This window comes from Thunnus albacares, chromosome 16 (assembly GCF_914725855.1).
Source record: "Thunnus albacares chromosome 16, fThuAlb1.1, whole genome shotgun sequence".
NCBI lineage: Eukaryota > Metazoa > Chordata > Actinopteri > Scombriformes > Scombridae > Thunnus > Thunnus albacares.
Genome location: NC_058121.1, coordinates 25,841,821 through 25,861,785, shown reverse-complemented (window position 1 = coordinate 25,861,785; position 19,965 = coordinate 25,841,821). Strand labels below are relative to the sequence as shown.

The following is a 19,965-nucleotide window of genomic DNA, read 5'->3' as shown; positions in this document are numbered from 1 at the left end:
AAATTCAAGTGTTACACATATAGGAGCTTTAAAGAGATTAAGTTAACTTGTTAATTTAGGTTTTTGGAGCAGGGCCATGCCTCAACCACACCTCTAATCACCTGTCAGGTCTACTTATTCCTGGTCAACCCATCCTGCCATGTTTGTCTCAGATATATCGACCCACCCTCCCTTTCCTCATCCCTTCATCCTCTCTTCCCTCCTCCCCTCATCCCTTCCTATTCAATCCGGTGCGTACGTCTCCCACGTCTCATTCTAGGTAGCGTCTGGGGGTCTGTAACCACCTTCACCCTTCCCCCTTTACGTCCATTTATCTGTCCTCAACATCTAATACCTCCTGACTTTCCATTAAAACCTTTAAACATATTGTTGTGGTGTGGTTCTTGCTAGTGAGCCGGCTTTTTTTTTTTTTCCGTATGGGGTCGTTAATGTGCTTTAATGGATGCTGTTTTGTTTTACTGTAATGTTTTATGCAGTGCATTAAATGTATTATGCATTCAGGTTTCCTTGAAAATTAAATCTCTAACTGAACCTCGTTTAATAAGAGCTATGTTTTCAAGAAGACTTATTCATTTTTAAAGCGTATACAGGTAAAACTTTTCTCACATCTTCTCAATCAGCACCACCCAAACACACCGTGGATGACCGTGTCACGTGATCGATTGCGGGGTTTCCAACTTCCATCGTTTTCCGAGTTTGTTTTCCCTCAGTGACCCTGGATTCTCCCTGACTCACCTTCTCTATTTCTTCTCACTTCTCAGTTCCCCACTGTCTTTCTTACAGTTCCTCATTTCACTTGTTTCTAATCTCTTTCCTTCTGTCTGTCTCCATCAATCATCTCGCTTCCCTTCCCTCGACCACCTTACTCTTTTTTTCTTTTCCCCTCTCTTCTCGAGTCATTCTTTCTTCCCATAGTCCCACATCCGCTTCCGTCTCATTCGTCTTCTCTCTGTTTCTGTCTACCTTTGTCTCTCGCATCGTCTGTTTCCTCAAATGTCCCCCCCGATTCCCTCGTCGTCGTCTCCGTCTCTCTTTTTTTTCTCACTTCCTTTTTTCTTCTTGCTTCTCTCCTTCTCGCCGGCTCTTTCTCCCACTCTCATCTATATTTTTTCTCCCCCCATCCCATCCCATCCCATCACGTCCGTCCTCTTTTCGTCTCCTTCCTCCTGTTTCCTGCCTTCTGAAACATCAGCACTCACAGCGGGCTGTCGAACCACCCGCAGATTCTACCCACAATTCACCTCTCTTCTCATAATGAGGACGACGGGCGCTCGCGGTGTCGAGTTCAAACGCTGAAAGCAGCAATTAAAACAAGTTTATGAGTCAGTTTCGGCGGAGAGGTGAAAGTGGGACTGTGGTGTTTGATGCTGCAGTCGGCTGAGTGTTTTCTTCTCATGTAAACCTTTTAAAATCTATTTTATGATAATTCTGACATAAAGGCCCTGCTCATGGCATTAAAATGTGTCTCAGGTGATCCGATCACAAGTGGACAGCTCTAAGTACAGGTGTGAACGCACCCAAAACGCATCAAGATCCGATAGCTCAGATCACAGTCGGAGGCGGTCTGGGCCGTATACAGCCACGTTGTTTTAGCAGTGTGTATGTGAATGTGTACTGGACCGCCTACTCAACTTTCGTCCTCTGTGAAAGTGGAAGTATGTACTCATTCTAGGGATGTGCAGAGAGCCCAGTATTTGTATTTGTATCTGTATTTGTTGAGGCAGCAAAATTATTTGTATTTGTATTTGAATAAAAGTGGAAAGAAGCTTAAAAATCCTGATTTTGTTTTTATTACGCTTTTAATTTTAGAAAATTCAAGATGAAAATTAAAGTGATGTCCAAATTAAGAAATGTGCGTCATGTAGCAGGTGGATGTGACTCCCCTCGTTGAGACCTGCTGATAGACGTCACAGCGGAGCAGAGGAGAGACACTGAGATAGTGATGTAACTGACCTGCTCGCTGGTATTTGACATGTTTTGTTTTTTTCTTCCCAAAAACAAATAATTTTAAAAATATTTGTATGAAACAAACATTCGTAAAAAAAAAAAAAAAAACACTATTTGTGCTTTGCCAAATAACATATTTGTATTCGGGCACACCTCTAACGCATTCATGCACCAACAGCGTCATATTAAAGTGCAAAATAGAGTTGCATCACTGCCATCGACCACATAGTCACATGATTTAAAAGCCCCCAACCTCCTTGCCGTCTTTTGTGTGGATTACATTAATAAATTACTCTTATTGGCTTTTTACTCACAAAGCTTTTATTGCACTTACAGTAACGTAACAAGTGTAGTTGTCGCTGTCTGAGGATCCTAGCTCGACCATAAATGACAGCGAAACACAGCAGACACGATGTTTATTTATGTTATTTATCTAACTTATGTGCACTCGCTTCATTTCCTGTTAATGTCAGGTGTGAGCTGATGTACTCAGAGCTCTCCACTTGTGATCAGATCACTCAAGATGCTTGTTAATGTCAGGTGTGAACAGGGCCAAAGACTCTGGTCTACTTGTGCTGCTGCTGCACCACTTAACCGAAAACCCATCACTTAAAAAAGTCTCATTTGCACTGGATTTATTTCTCCAGGAGAAGTGAGCTGTTTATAATATTACCTGTGCTGGTCAGTGATTTTAATCCAGTCTGGAGCAGATATGTGAGTAATGTTTCACCTCCACCACAGTTATAATTACAGCTGCAATTAGCTACTGTTTTTTGGCGAACTCGCTCCTCCGCACTTAAAACCTTTCTGAACATCTTTGCATTTTAAAGTGTATTTTTCCACAAGAGGAGCTGCTTTAAAAAACACACAGAAACACGTTAACACCAACACACACACAGGTCTATTTTAGAACCAATATAAAGACTATGTTTAACATAGATATCAGTATAATAACAGTATATAAATATATAAGTATATAACAGAAAAAGCATAATATGTCCTCTTTAATTTAAATTTTTCAGTAAATGTATGAAACCTCTGCAAACTCCTGCTGGTAGCTTCTTGTTTTAGACCTGAAATATACCCTAAACATACACATACAGACAACACTGTACACTCCCAGCACACATTCTGACTGCACTGCACTGTTTGTCCCTGTGCAGGCAATAATCCAGACACAAATTCATCCATCATGTTAAGAGTTTTAAGGCATAATTTTATAAAACAGCAATGCAGGAAATCTGTGTCCAGCTAATTCACTGCCTCAGATATTAAATGTCCACACACACACACACACACACACACACACACAGATGAACACTGATGGAGACTGACAGACACACAGACAAACAGATGCAGACTCTCTCTCTCTCCTCTGGAGCTCCATCTGTGTAATGACATCTCACGCTTGGTTAGGACTCTGCTGCATAATTAGAGCTCTGGCAGCTGATGGATGGCACTGCAGCACCTCCACCCTGTCGACCTTGGCCTCACCTACACCGGGCCGAGCAGACCTGTCTGCACGGGTCCGAAAAACTGGTACCTGACCAGAAATGGACCGGTATTTATCTACAAACCGAAACAAGCAGGTAAAACCTACCAATGTAAAAGTACCAATACAGCGACGTAAAAATACTCAAGTAAAAGTCCTGCATGACAAATCCTACTGCAGTAAAAGTACATAAGTATTATGAGCTTGATGTAGTTAAAGTATTGCAGTAAAAGTAGTGGTTTGGTGCCTCTGACTGATATATTATTATATATGACATCATTAGATTATTAATAGTGAAGCATCAGTGTTAGAGCAGCATGTTACTGTTGTAGCTGCTGGAGGTGGAGCTAGTTTACACTACTTTATATACAGTTAGCTAGTTTAGTCCAGTGGTTCCCAACCTAGGGGTCGGGGCCCCTCCAAAGGGTCAACAGATAAATCTGAGGGGTCGTGAGATGATTAATGGGAGAGGAAAGAAGAAAAAACAAAGTTCTGATACACAAATCTGTTTTCAGTTTTTTGGACTTTTTCTCTAATCTTTGATTTTTTGGTGAAATATTGGATCATTTGATCATTTATTGAAATGAAAGCATGTGAGAAGTTTAGAGGGAAAAATCACTATTTGGTGGAGCTGTTAACAACTCATAGACATGTGAAATGTGACCCGTAAATCTTTAAAAATGAATCGTGAATATATACTTTGGTAATTCCCTAAAACAGCTGATCACTGTAGTTTTTTTGTAGTGCATTTGTTGGGGACTATTTTCAGTGGTGGATGAATCTACATTTGGTGCTTTAGTGAGTATCTGTGGCAGCAGGACAGTGTGTGTGTGATTGAATCAAAATAAACTATAGTGTGTGTTCATGTTAATGAAGCAATGTGTCACCCAGTGCAGCGATGCAGCTCACTGACGTGTTTTTAATAGTTTCTGGACGACAACGGAGGAATAAGATATATCAGGCTTTGGATACACACACGATACTCGTTAGTAGATCAGTTCATTGTTTTAGTTTTTCATGGGATTTGTCAACTACAAGAGAGACAGAATGTCATCAGTCGTATCCTTTAATACGGAGTCACATGTTTCACATGATAAAGACTCACACTGTAATTAAACCAATCCAAACTAATTCATTACTGAATGATTCAAACTCATAAAGAGAAAAACTTCACCTCTCAATATTTAAAAAACACAAGTACCATCCTGGAAACTCTCTTGGTTTGCAGGCAAATTACATGAATAGTCAAGAGTTTTAATGTGTTTCCATAATGAGTTTTACTTTCATGTCAATATTTGATTTTTTTCTTTTTTTTTTTTTTTTTTTCTAAATCAGAGTAGGCGTCATAATTTCCAAATGCTGGAAATCTCATTTTGGAGTGAAACTTTAGAAACACAGAGATGGCTGCAGGGGTGCAGAGCGCGCCAAAATTTCCATGAGGGCACAGATTGAGTCATACATGTCTGTCCACGATGCAAATCAGCAGGGAGACGAGATAATGAAGCCCCAGATGACAGGAACCTGCCAAGCTGTTAGCAGCTGATACACTGATTGGTTAGAATAAAGAAAGAAATTAATGTGTGAAAATGTGTGAAAATGTGTTCACTGACCCGACCGACCAAACGGCTTCATCCATTCACAAATCTCTAAACCATTTTTGCACGTTTTTTGTGTTAGAGAGGAAGCAACTAGCAGTTCATCAGGGACACATAGAGATAATTATGTGCAATACTTAAAGCTTAAAGGGTAATTTAACCCAAATTACAAAAAATAAATAAATAAATTTGTTTTTCAGTTTCTTGCACTAGGCTTCAGTGTTACGTGCCTGGATCTCAGTAGTAGTATAGTATTTCTATTTTCCATTAATATTACATACATCAGGTTTATATTGACGTTCTGAAGTGTGTTTGATTTATATGCATTATATGATGTGATTGTACCGATGTTGGTGAAGAAAGTAGGTGTTGGTCGATGTGTGATGATGACACATATATTAACAATTCAAAATCATTATTGATGATCCTGATGGATTCATATGATTACTTGTTATTAGTTATTATAGACAGTGAAAATTATGTAAGTTTTAATTGGTATTTGTTTGAAATTAATGTATACCATTACTGAATATCTAATATATTTGATTACTGGTGGTGATTCACATATTAACTTGTTTTGAGTGTTCATGATAGATCATTGTAACCATCTAAAGGTGTTCCTTAATTGATTTTAAGGTAATGGTGATTAGATCTTGTGATCAAAAAGGAGGTGGTCTGTCTGTGGGGGAAATATTTGTGTGTTCATCTTCTATCCTGGGAGCAGCAGGTCACGACTTGTCTCTTTCAGAGCTGTTCATCTCTCCGTCTACTGGCCGGGATATGCAGCCGCCTTAATAAGGCTGGCTGTCTCCTATGGTAACCAAGGTCAGGTGGAGATATGCTGTGCTTTGTGCAGACGGTCAGACCGGTCTCCTCGTAGAATGGATTGCAAGTGACCTGAGTACAGACTACATGACTTCAGTTGACTTTTTTTTTTTTATAGTTCAGAACCCAATAGAGGCATAGATGATGGAGGTAGTACGGGTAAGGATTTGGTGAAAGGTTTAAATGCTCTTGTCAGGAAGTAGACCACAGAATCGAGTGATGTTGCACAGTTTCACTTGTTCTGTAACTCTGTTCTCCTCGATTGAGCTTTAATGAATGTTCCTGCATAAGACATCCTGACAAGTTCTTCACTTTGCCATCTCTCCATCAGTTCCTTCATACATACAGGTCATGCACTGTGTATAGTTTAAGTACTGTAATGTTTATAATGTACATAGATTGAATGTCATTTCTTGACTTTTTATTTTGTTGTATTTATTACTCCTAATTCTGTTTTTCCTTGTTTCCTACACTGCTGTAACATGTTAATTTCCCACCTGGCGATTAATAAAGTCTCATCTTATCTTATTACTTTCTGACTTCAATGATTTCTCAACACATTTTTTTTAGCCAGACATGAAAAACTAAACCAGTTGCTATGTTGGGTTTGGCTAAGTGAAAACAAGTTGGAGTAAAAAAAACAAGGTCTTAATGGGAGGGACAATCTTTATTTAATGAATCAGAGGTGTCTTTAAACCAGCACCCTCATCAAAAACATTTAAGAAACCTTCCTTTTTTGTCATATCAAACGGCCATGTTGGTAGAGGAGGAGGTGGGGGAGCTGGTTTCAGAGCCGGATGCAGACAGCTGTCATGGAAACAGATGCCACTTTGTTCATCTTGCCATCTTTGATTGCAACTCCCCCTGCACCCCCCCCATCGATGGCGTGCTGAGCCCCGCTTCTCCTTGATGCCGGATCAGAAAGGAAGTGCCGGTGTAAACACCGTCACTGGATTTGATGAATAAATAATTGTTAAATGATAATTGTTTGAGAGGAGAGCGGGAGTCGGGCCGTCGACGCCAGATGTGCTTTAATAATTGTTTAAAGGTTTCACTGTCCAGTAATTAGCTGACAGTTTTATTCAGAGTGATCTGCAGTGGGTGTGAGAACGTGCATCTATACCAAAGAAATAAAAAATCCCAGGTTCTTCAGTCATGGTGGCGGGTTTTAGATAATGTCTCAAAGATGTGACTGCAGCGACTCGGACATGTCCTCGAACATGACATACTTCTGCGACTTGGCCGTAGACATGACCTCCATGACTTGGATACAATGTCAGCAAACTCAGACATGATGGCAGCCACTCAACACATAACCTCAGCAACTTGGACGTTAACTCAGAGACTCAAACATGACCTCAGTCACTCAAAGATCCGGACATGGCCTTAACAAGTCTAAACGCTTCGCTCATAGAGACTGAGGACAGTCTCCCAGGTTTTGTTGTTAAAAGAGAAAACCCTGCATTGCATAACCAACCAAAGTCTTTAGGGATGACCTTTATATTTTGGCAGTGACATGCAGTTCACCACGGAGGAGAACAGGGGGGCAAGAATCATTTCCGGTTAGGCGTGTCCTTGACAATATGTAAGGGGCGTAGGTTTATTAGCGGCCATTCTCACCACCATTCAAGCAACTACCGTGCATTTAGAAATCCCCAGATTTGGTAGGTGGAGATCTCTGATTGTCTGGTATTGCGAGACTATAACAACTCCAACATGAGCTCTACAATTTAGACACAGTCTTAGCAACTCCAGATATGACTTTAGCGACTTGGGCATTGACTCAGACTCAGTGACTTTGACATTACAGTAGAAAATACAGACACGACCTCGGACATTAACTCGGAGACTCGGACGTGGTCTCAGCAATTCAGACGTCAGCTCGGCAACACGACCTCATGAACTCCAGATATCACCTCAATGACTCACGCATTTACTCTGAGACTTGGACATGACCTCAAGACCTCGGGCACGATCGCATTAACTCAAAAACTCAGATGTGGCTTTAACAATTTGAACATGATCTCTGTAATTCAGACACAATCTTAGCAACTCCAGCGACTTGGACGTTACCTCAGAAACTCCAGACATGACTGCAGTGACCTTGGACATTAACTTTGAGACATGGACATTAACTCAGTAACTTTTAGGTTGCTTCTGCAACTCTGACATGATCTCAATGACTCAGAGATGACCTCAAAGACTCAGATATCACTTCATACAACCTAAAAATGTGTGATCATGATATCAGAGAGCCAGACATGACCTCACGAACTCCAGACATGACCTAGGCAACTCCAGACATGACTGCAGTGACTTGGACGTTAACTCAGTGACTGGGACATGACTTCACTGACTTGGACAGGAGCTCTGTGACTTAGCTTTGACTCCTTGACAATCTAGTCATGACCTCAGACATGACCGTGACTCGTACTCAAACTCTAAAGACACGGAACTTGACTTGGACTTGAGCGACCTGGCTACAACACCAGCGTAGTTGGGGCTGATTTTCTGTCTGCATGAAGTTTTCTTTCCTCCCCATCAGCACTGCGAGCACTTTCGCTTACATCCCCCGCTCAGTGTCAGACGGTTTGTGGAGTCAGAGAGTTCTTCGACCCCAGCAGAACATTCTGGTATATTTTAGACACTGGTTGTCTAAAAATTGACAAAACCTCTAACTGATATGTGAGCAGGATGTTTCTAATGTCTGGTTTGTTAAGTTTCTTTACAGTTTGCTCGATCTTCCTCCCCTCCAGCAGGACAGCGGCGGACCAATGCCAGAGCTCAGTCTGCTGAGGCGGCATGTGTGTGTGTTGAGGAGGAGTGCTAACGAGGCTCAGCCAGCGAGGAGGTGAAGCTTCTGCGGGGTGACCTCTGACCTCCAAGAGGCGCTCTCTCTCAGACTGGGCTGCCTCTGGCGGGGTCGTCGTGCCCCACGCTTGCCGCGAGGCAGCGGTCGAGGTCAGAGCGAGGAACCCCAAGCCTCCGTCCTGCCGTTTCCAACATTGACACCGACCAATCGACCGGCCGCAAGAGTACGGAGGAGGAGGAGGAGGAGGAGGAAAGGATTGAGGGAGGACGTTTGAGTCTCTTTCTCTCTGTTTCCATCAGCAGAAACAAAGCTGGTGATTATTTTTCTAAAGCACGTACATTAGGTCTGCCGGGGGGGAAGGAGGCGCAAAAGAAAGAGGCGAGAGGACAAGGAGGTGAGGAGAGAAGAGGAAGATGAGGCGATAGCGAGGAAGGAGAAAGAATGAAGAAGACGAAAAAGAAGAAAGGGCGGTGATGAACATTTCACCCACATATAGTATCTTTTGGAAACTTTGGGAACTCCACTAGAATGTAGAGCAAAGTTCTGAAGCTTTGAAAAAGGCAGAACAACATGAATTTGTAAAGATGGAGCTATCGGCAGATCACGTACAGCTTAAGAGGTTAAGCCCCAGAGAAAAACATTAAAACTTGCAATACATCAAACACTTTAGTTTAAAACTCTAGATTTTGTATGGATCAATGGATCCAATGACTATCTGTGACATAAAGTCAACTCTGCAGTACATAGGATTAATTCCTTATTAGTTTGGATCTTTCAGAAAACACTCCCTCTAACAGCCAGTAGTACATGCAGTGTCATTACATCCTGTTTTCAGTCTAATTTTATCCCTACTGTTGGCATCACCACTCGTAAGTGGCTCGGTCGAAATGGTGTAAATACTGGCAATCTTAAGTTAATTTCCTGTGACTTGTTTTATGACCAATGGCCTGGCTTGAGAAATAAGACTACCAATCAAATTTTATTTGATACTCCTCTTGACTTCCTAAACCACAGATGTCTTGGGTTAAATCACATGAATGTGAGAAGCTTGGTACAAAAACTGGACTCCATTAGAATCTGGGTCCAACAAACCAATCCAGATATTTTAATTTCAACAGAAACCTGGTTGATAAAATTAAAGATGTCATTGCACTTGACAGTTACGATACATATAGGATGGACTGAACCACAAGGGAGGTAGGGGTTGTTATTTTTGTGAGAAACTCTTTTGCTGTCTCTGTGTTACGCTCCGTCTCTGCCAAAATAATTTGAATTCCTAGTATTAAATGTCTCTAAATCCTAATAATAATATGGTGGTAATCATGGCCTATCGCCCTCCCGTCTGCTCATCAAATTAATAAATAAATTGGTAAATATTATATCTGAGTATGAGGCTTGTGTAGTTTTGCTCATGGGTGACCTTAACCTTGACTGGTAATCTTCTGTCTCTGAGGGGTTGAAAAATCATTATATTGAATTAAATTTAACTTTAGCTCATTTCTTAACCTACTCGGCCAGACACCAGAAATCCGGAAAAGTTGACCCTGATAGATATAATCCTAATGAACAAACCACATAAATTCGCAGCCAGTGGTGTGTTTGCACTAGACTTAAGTGATCATAGGCCAATTTTCTGCATTAGAGATTCCAGACAAAAAAAGATTCCACTACATGTTATTATAAAAAGAGACTTTAAACATATTGTTGAGCAGGCTTCTCCTCGTGATTTATTTCTCAGTGATATCAAAAGGTTATGTGCTATTCCTGACCCTGAATAAGCCCTAAGCCTTTTCACAGATGTGTTTTTTTAACTCCTTCGCAAAATAAACATGCTCCCTTTAAGAAATACAGAGTAAAAAATATATCAAATCCTTGGTTCACACCTGAACTCTCAGAGATGTTAAGGTTAAGGGATGTAGCATGGGCAAAAGCACAAGGTTTAAAGTCCTCTTTGGATTGGCAGATATTTAGACCGTTGAGAAATGAATGTGTCAGGACAGACAGAAATGCTAAGTCATGTTATTTTGTTGATACCATGTCCGATTGTAGTGGTAATCCAGCAAAATTTAGGAAAATAATTGAGTCACTAAATCATGGTCGTAGCATCTTTCTCTAGATTCTGTCCTTGTCTCAGAAAAAGAACAACTTTGTGACATTTTAATAGTCATTTTATTTCTTCTGGTCACCTGTTTGAAAATCCAAATCTATCTACAATTGCTTCACTCAAGGATGAGAGCAGTTGTGACAGAAATAGTCCTTTTGTGTTCTGTTAAGGAGGTATTCGATGCCTTGGCCTCAACAGACCCAAAAAGGCTACTGGAGCAGACCTTTTTCAATACAAGACTCTTACTACTGGCGGCACCTATTATAGCTCATCCTTTAACACACCTTTTTAATCTAGATAACTACCACACAATCTCCAAACTGTTGTGTTTAGCCAAAATCTTAGAAAAAGCTCATCAATAATCAAATGTGTCACTTTCTATCTGAGCGTTCTGAGTGTTGTATTGCCCTGTTCATTGATTAATCTAAAGCATTTGACACAGTGGATCATACTCTTCTTTTGGATAGACTTAGATCAATTGGTTTTGAGGCAAATGCATGTAACTGGTTTCACAGTTATCTTACTGGCAGAACTCAAACAATAGTTGTAGACGGTCATGAATCTGATCTCCTTGAAGTTACAAAAGGGGTACCACAGGGCTCGATACTAGGTCCTATCCTGTTTACATTGTATATAAATGCCCTGGGCTCATTGGTTATTAACAGCTCTATTCATTATTATGCTGATGACACTGTAATTTACCAATCAGCGCCCTCTATTGACAAAGCATGGCCTTGATTAAACTTAAGCTTTAACTAAATCCATATAAGACTAAATACATGCCCTTCATCCAATCCCAAATAAGAAATCTTCTAAGTACAATATCTGTTTAATTACTTACTGTAAACTTACTGTTTAAATTGAAAAAGACCCATGTTATAAGTACCTGGGTATCAGATTAGATTAAAAAAATATCTTTAAAAGCTTAAGTTTAAATTAGGTTTCTTTTATAGACATAAGAAGAGCCTCTCTTTTAGCATTAGGTTGCAGATTATACAGGCAACATTTTCATCAGCGCTTGACTACGCAGATGTAATTAACATGCATAATTCTGCCCATAACCTCAAACCCCTTGATGCTGTGTATCACAGTTCTCTTAGATTTATTACTGGTGACAGTTTTAGAGCCCATCATTGTATCCTGTATGAGAAGGTCGGGTGGACATCACCAACCACTGGAAGGGAACAATGCTGTCTCTTTTTTAGTTTTAAAGATGAGATTCTCATAATTACGAGATTCTGATCTCATTATTATGAAATCTTTTCTCATAATTATGATTTTTTTTTACTGATGAATGCAATGCACTTCTATAGTAGTGTCTATCTATCTATCTATCTATCTATCTATCTATCTATCTGCACATGAGATTTGTTGACAATAAGAAAAATATAGAAAATCCTCTCATCCTTACACAGAGTCCTCCTTTCAGTTTCCTTTGGCCTCTTTGTTCTTATGAAAGCAATCAGACGACGTCTCCAAACTCAGCTGCTTCAGTCTTACGGATCCTTCGTTCCATCCTCTTCATCTGCGGTCACCGGGTCAGTCGTCAATCTGTTCTTGTTTTGCTTGATTGGTTGACAATGACGTTGGTATAATGTTACCGGTTTTGTACCTCTATATACGTCTAACTGTTTAATAAAGTCTGTGATATATAATCCAATGTGAAGTCCTAAATATACAACTAGATGTGCACACAACCGCCCTTTTGTGCCAGTAATGTATCTATTTCACACCCATCAGTCTTCAGATATTTATTTCATACACTGAATAACTTCGTTTGTTGTGGTTTCTTTTCTCTTCTCACTTATATATTTTTTTATTGTTTTGTACAATTTTCTAGCTACAGATTAGTTGTTTGTTCATACAGCAAAAATCTATAAAAATATAAATCACAACTTATGACGACAGTGTTTCAGGTTGAAATATGAGCATTTTCAGTCTTTAATTCCATCACGAGAACGAGATTGGAAACTCTCTATATACAGCCCATATGGGCAGATTCAACACTTAAGGTTAATAGTGTTTACATAGTAATGTGTACTGGTTTACAGCCTGCTCGTCAGACTGGGAGCACACATCTCCCAGTTTAATTTTGCGACAGATGATCTGGATTTTCTGGATTTAGATCCAGATTTAAGACACATTTGCTCTCAGTTCAATTTCACTGTAACAAACTTTATTTATATGTAGTTTGAAAAACAATATTCCCAAAGCAATTAAGTGTGTGAAACAATGTACTTTAGTGGTCTAATATTAATGAAAACGATCTGTATGTTTTCCTGCCTTCAGATTATGTTGGAAGCAGAAGAACAATGTACAAGAATAAGACGACTGAACACTGATGACGAGTTAATTTAAACATAATGAATTTAAAGTCTGTCAGTATTAAAAATATCTAGTAATTTGATTGACAACAATGTGTGAAACAATGTACAATCAGCAGTCAAACAGATCCTTAAATAAACCCCAAATCCTTGTATGTGTGTGTGTGTGTTTTCTTTGTCTGAGCTCAAATAACAACCTGGAGCTTCTCCTGCTGGACAACGGAGGGTATTACATCACATGACACACCAGTGGATCTCTTTCTGCGTTGCATAATCAAATTAAAACAAATATTTTCTCTTATCTGCTTCTTTCCTTCTCACATTGTTCCTCTCCTTCTTCCTGGAACTTTCTACCCTCCCTGTCCACTTCCTCGTATCCTTCCTCATCTCTTCAATTTTAATTTCCCTCTTTATTTGTCTCCCTACTCTTCCTCGCCTGCTCTCCTTCTCTTTTATGCTTACACTTGCTTCCTTCATTTTTTTAAACTCTTCTTTTATTTGTAGAAAGAAGAGAAAAATGTTGCTCCTGATAACCTCATACATTGACTTTGATTTCATGCTGCATCACAAAATACAAAACATGCAGCTGAGGCAGAAACATAAAACTTTATTAAGAGAAGCAACGCAAATTATAATTAACATTCAACTGACAATCAAACACACATCCATCCACCATCCAGTTTTCGCTTGGTCACAGACTTGCTGACAAACCAGTGTGCACATGAACAGTCCTGCAGCAGATCTCTTTAATTGCAATCGTCTTCTCGCCGCTGCTGCTGCTGTAAAGGCTTCGCTGCTCCTTCTCTTGACAGCCTGTCGGCCTCCTCGTTGCCTCTGTAGCCGGCGTGACCTGGAATATGTAACTGGAGGAGGAGGAGGAGGAAGGAGAGGAAGGGGAAGAGGGAGTAGGAGAGGAAGGGAGAATATCATTTTTCTGACCTGCGAAGTCATCTCTTCCAGACTACGCAGATGGTGTTTTCAACTCTAGTTAACATTTCTAAATCTGCTCTGTTTCCTCATTTTAACACTAATTAGTTTGATTGGTTTGTTTTGGTCACAGGTCAGATTTAACGCTGCGTTCATGTCAAATATGTTACTGTAATTGTGAGTTTCAGACTTGTAAATAGTGTTTATGTCAACATTCAAGTTGTATTTACAACAGGAAACTCTGATTTTTGTGAAATTCAATGGAAATGACCAGACTTATAATAATATTAATAATACAATTCAACAAACTAAAATCAAAAAAGGCAAAAAATACCAAATAAAACATAAATCAACCTGTTTGATTCAGTTTCATTTATATGGCCGAGTAGCTCCAAGCAGAGATTTAGTTTGTCTCAGTGGTGATTCGGGTAAAAGAAAAGAAAAATATTCCTTTTCATACAGACCTCAAAGATAAGATTAATAAATCTATAAACGCAAACATTCCTCCGTTTATGAATATTTTTAAAAGCTACAATGACCTCACTTCCTTCCCTGATATCAGACAGAAGTGTCGACTTGTTACACTGTTTCCATCTTCACTCTAACTCATCTCCGTGTGGGGAGGAGGGGTGTTCGATTCGATCACCATTAAACAATCCGGCTGGAGTGGAGACATGGTGGGCAGGTCACAAACTTTCTCATATTACAGCTAAACAGTTAACAAAATGATGTGATAAATAGACAGTAACAGAATCTTGACTAGTTTTACTCCTCCTCGGTTCTGACACACAGCTTGACAACAGCATTAGTCTCGTCCGTGGCGCTAATTGGCTGATCGTTAATCCCCCCTGCAGCGCTCACTGGATCGATCACTTTTTCAACAGAAGAGAAACATCTGTTTCATGTCATGATGTCAGACCAGAATCAGTCAGCTGGCAGATTCTCAGGTCTGAACTCAGGTAACTTAACTTCCCTCATGTGAACTGCTGTGTTATAACCTCGTTCTGGACTTGATGAGCCTCTAGCGCCCCTCGTGGACGTGTTTAACCAAAAACATCCTGACAGCAGAGGGCAGTAGACTGCAAAAAAACAAATCCTACAGCAAAGAAGGTGCTGTACATGTAGGATGAAGTATGTTGAACTGCAGTTTAAGTTAGTGAGCTGTGTGCAGCAAATCTTTATAGCTTTGCATTTCTATTTTACTGAATGTACTGTGTTTATTCATCATGTGTGTTGATACTGTGTTCTTGGTGTTTGTCCTCATCAACTGTCTCATATAGTTTAACACTCTGTGGTGAAGCCAAAGACAGTGAAGTTCCTGATTAACGAACTACAGAACAGAACAAGATTTTCTGTTTCTTGTAAAGGAGTAAAATCACTCATCTAACAGTTTCTTTGGCTCTTGAACCTCTTTAGTGATCTAATATTGATGAAGAAGATCTGAGAATAAGAAAACCAAACACTCAAGACGACTTATTGAATTTAATTTTTGACTGTCAGTATTTAAAAAGCTGGTGTTCTGAGTTTAGGTGGATAATATGTATATATGATTAAATATTTAAAGGGGTGATGCAAAAGTTAGGAAGTAAGTAGTTGGTTTGTTTTACAGGACGGCCCCCTCACTGCTGACTCTTAAGTGTGTCTAAAAGAAAACATAATAATAATAATAATAATAATAATAATAACATGACAGTAATGTGACAGAGGCTGATATTTACCCAGACCACCTCCACCTCTGCGTTCAGTCTGTCCAGCTTCACAAAGTCTTCTTTGTTGGTGATCTGACCTCCGGACTTCAGCCTCCAGCCGTTCAGCTTCCAGTTTTTCACCCAGCTGGTGACACCTGCAGGAAACACAACACACACACATATCAGATCATGGTCACTTTTGGGGACATTACATAGACTAAGCTTTGGCTTTTGTCCCCAATTGGACAAACCGTCCCCAATTAACTGGTCTTAAGTCTGAAATTTGTCCCCAAAAGTAGCCTATGATAGACCACACGCACACACTTCAAACCTTCAAACTATCAAGGTCTAAACCTGGACCTGTTGGAGGTCTCAGCAGGTTTTACAGTTTATTTTTTGTGACTCACCATTGATGGTGAACTTGCTGTCTGTGTAGAGAACCAACTTCTTTATGTTCTTCTCTTTGGCTTGTTCCAGCGCTCTGCAGGCTGCCTGGTTCGTTCACACACACACACACACACACACACACACACACATACAGAAGACAGTTAGTTTACATGGTTAAAACTATCAACACTAAATCATATCTGTGTAAGGCTTTTCTAAGACTTTGAGGCCAAATTTTACAGGAAGGTTTCACTCACAATTTTTTAATCTATAGATCCAGAGAGCCTACAGTATGTTGTATGTTTACAGGGTCCAACACAAACTGTTCTCATACTCTGCTCTGCAAACGTTTCATTGTGAAAGTAGTTTTCTTTAAGCGGTCTGTGACAAATGGAAATATGACTTCTTCTTTGTGCAGAGCATCTTACAGGTTAAGTTGATTTTATTCCTCTCTGCAGGTCAGTTTGACACGTCAGCATAAAGTGAGTTTGGTTTATGGAGAACAGGAAAAGAGCAGCAGGTCAGAGTCAAAGCTTTGGTTTAGTATGAAGAGAAGCATCAGACGTCTGCCTCTGATCAAACCAGCTGATTCTAACAAATACATTAAGCCTGATATTTGTAAAAAGTGTGTTTTAGTGTGTTTTACTTAGAATAAAAACATGAATAGGAATAGCCAGATTGGAGAAGTGACTTCACTGAGCACTTAAAAGTTTTCTTTTCTGAAGTTCTTCAGTCACGCTGAGATTCAATAAGAGATTCTTGCCTGTATCTCTGCGCGCTGGTTGGTTTGTCGTCCCTGCAGCCGCTCACCAACATTTCTGCAGGAAAGCAGCGACACATGTGACGAATGAAATGAAATTTATTGACGAGCCCGACTGATATATCAGTCAGCTGATATTTGCATATCACAGATATATCAGCACACATGTTGTCTGATATGCACCAATGGTTTTTTTTTGATCTGTGTGTTTTTTATTTATGTTGTGTTATTTATTTTACATGTGTTTGTCACAAGTGTTTGATAATCACATCTGAGGGATCATCAGCAAAAAATGTGTGTTTATGTATATATGAGTTTATCAGCCGATATATCAATATCAGAATTTTTTTACTTCCTAATATCTGTTTCCGCCCCAAAAATCCAGTATCGGTCAGACTCTAGTTTATTGATTTCATTTTTTTATTATATAGATATTTAATATGTGAGCCAACAATTCACTTACAGTCTAAAAGGTGTGTGTCTACAGTGTGTGTGTGTGTGTTTTCTTACAGCGGGTGGTTGTGGCCCCAGTACACTCCGATGCCGGCTTTAGCGCTGTTCTTTCCGTTGGACAAACAGCAGCCGTCGGTGTAAACGACCACAGCGTCACCTGGACGGAGGGAGAACTGTTTTATTCAATGTCTCTATTCTCTCCACTTGAGACCACAGTATGTGTCAACTAGCAGCTAACAGACCTGTTTACAGATTATATAACAATATTTTATCATAAATGCCTAAAGAAATTTAAAAAAGCTCCACATCAAAATGTATATTCAGATGTTTGACCATCTCACCCATGTATGTAAATCCGTCTGTGCTTTCTGTAGTCGAGTTTTCTGACAGTTTGACTCGTTTGGGTTGGGTCTCCGCTTCGTCGTCCGAGTGACGTCTCTTCTTACCAAGAGGGATGTACATCAGAGGCTCCGGGCCTCTTTTAGGAAGCAGATTGACGTCCGACTCTACACTCTGAGATACTGAAAGACAGAAACACAAGCTGATATTTTTTGTAATATGCTGTTTTATATTTTCTATCCATTTCATTTAGTAAACATAGATCATTTACTATGTATCAGGGTCCTGCATGGATATCTCCCAGAACTTGGATGTTTCAGTCACAGATATACTCATACAATTTGTTACAGGAAGAATATTGAAAACACAAACTTATTGAACGGTAGGAAATCTTCTTAGCAGCCAGTAAGCTGGAAAGCGTAGCTGTGCCATCATATTTTTTCTTCCATGGTTTATACTGTTACTTTAAACCGACCTTACATCACTTTTTCCTGCTTAAAAAGGTCTCTGAGAAGATTTTCTATCATCCAGTGACTTTAAATTATCGACATTTTTCCTGTAACAAATATAAAAGAGCAGATATGTGCCCATTGATTAAGGCTTAAACGATTATTAAAGCATTTTGGACTAACCCACCTTTCTTCACGTCTGGAACTGCAGATGGTTCGACTCCTCTGACGAAGGCCCAGGCATCTTTCTCTGATGCAAACTTCTTGAAAGAGGCAGATGGGAATTTGTCCACCTGCTTCTTACACTCATCCCTAAATGACAGTGAAAAACACTAATTAAACAGCCCTTGATTCAATTAGCCAACTAATCGTTGCAGCAGTACCTCTCAGCAACGCCCTCTACTATGTACTTTAACTGGAAAAAACAATATTATTAAAATTTGCAGGTGCTGATGTGTTGCTTTTATGCCGAATTATAGAGTGGATTGTTGTGGTTAAAAAAAGCTCTTAAAGGATCTTTTAGCTGGCGTGTTTATCTGCCGAACACCGAAGAGACGTTAAATTAACACATATCTGAATGGACTCTGGCATGTGTCTCCTCGCACTAAAGAGGGATCGATGACTTCGATTTCCTTACAGATAAACGTGCTGACATTAAGGTGTGAACAGGCTCACCAGGAATAGTAGACCCCCGGTTTGACCCCTTTCCTCACTGCGTAGAAAGACTTCGCCATGTCGTCGGCGGCGCTGCAAACAGTCCTGCTTAACCTTACAGCCCTCAAAAGACTGGTCAGTCTCAACATCACTGTCAGCCGAGAAACTGTCGTGAAACAGGGGCGGCTTTCATCGTGATGTTCGCTCAGGCACAATAAAAATCGCGTTTAATCTGTCTCATAAACGCGTGTTTGCTATGAAATCCTACAAGCTGTCAGTAAGAGATGCCAAAACACGCTGTTACTAACGTTAGCTTCTCCCGAACCACTAAAAAAAGACAAAATGTATTCCTGATAAATATGACAACAGAAAAAACTCTATTTCAATCTTCAAAATCCGGAATTTTGCGTCTGTTTTACTCCTTAAAAGTGCTCAAACAAACACAGAGAGCGAGAAGTGACACCGGCACTGCTAGCTAGCGTCTTTCCGTGTTGACACGCAACTCTTCTTCTACTGTGACTTCTGGTGTTTACGGCATTTGGCATCCATGATGTTGCGTTCTTCTTCTTCTTCCTGCTCCTCCGCTTGTACTTCTTCTTCTTCTTTGGTTTTACTGGCGGACTACAATACAAATCAACGTTAAAGGAAGCCGCCACCTGCTATATCAGAAAAGTAACATCATGACTTTAAACAACGAAAACTAACTAACAAACGAAAAAAACTGACTTTATCACTTTTTTACATTTATTAACTACATATCTAAAACGCTCTCTCCGTGTTAATCTCGGATCAAAATACACACCCAGAAGACGAAAACTCTCAATTTATTTTCGTACACAAAGAATCTTCACTGAGTTTCTGTCTTGTTTTTTCCACTAAAACTTTAACTCCCCATGTTGTTTTCCACTTTTCAACTAGATTAATTCCATCTTGCAATTTCTTTACTATGTGTTCAACATTTCTCCCTCTTTTTCCACAAAGACCCATCATCTGCAAACATCATATTGGCCTGATTACACTTGACCCTATCTTCACCTGAATAGTTCTTCCATCTAAAAAAGTCCATAACCCAATTAAACATTTCTTTTCAACTCCCATTAAGTGCAGTTTGATTAGAATCCCTTCTTTCTGTAACATATCATAGGCTTTCTCAACATCAAAAAACACTGCAACCACTGTCTTTTTATTTACTTGAGATTTCCTTATTTC

The 19,965-nt window shown here is 39.8% G+C and overlaps 1 protein-coding gene and 1 long non-coding RNA gene across 3 annotated transcripts; one reads left to right on the top strand and one right to left on the bottom strand.

Annotated features, from left to right (window-relative positions):
• The first annotated feature begins 2,324 nt into the window (after window positions 1–2,324).
• LOC122965422 lies at window positions 2,325–6,390 on the top strand. The gene is made up of 3 exons (XR_006398225.1): window positions 2,325–2,661; window positions 3,364–3,536; window positions 5,783–6,390. It is a non-coding gene; the product is annotated as an uncharacterized LOC122965422 (long non-coding RNA).
• Window positions 6,391–7,307: 917 nt separating this feature from the next.
• On the bottom strand, window positions 7,308–19,332 carry rnaseh1 (ribonuclease H1). 2 transcript variants are annotated; one of them, XR_006398224.1, is made up of 9 exons: window positions 18,778–19,332; window positions 18,290–18,414; window positions 17,656–17,835; window positions 17,372–17,471; window positions 16,865–16,919; window positions 16,122–16,206; window positions 15,745–15,869; window positions 13,747–13,962; window positions 7,308–7,318 (listed from the first exon to the last, which is right to left on the bottom strand). XR_006398224.1 is itself a non-coding variant. In XM_044329504.1 (8 exons), the coding sequence occupies exons 1-8, from the start codon at window positions 18,903–18,905 to the stop codon at window positions 13,846–13,848; spliced, it is 915 nt and encodes a 304-aa protein (XP_044185439.1). In that variant the 5' UTR covers window positions 18,906–19,332; the 3' UTR covers window positions 13,687–13,845. The 2 variants fall into 2 exon arrangements, 1 of the variants encoding a protein (XP_044185439.1); XM_044329504.1 differs by lacking the exon at window positions 7,308–7,318 and having other exon boundaries at window positions 13,687–13,962.
• Between the last annotated feature and the right edge of the window lie 633 nt (window positions 19,333–19,965).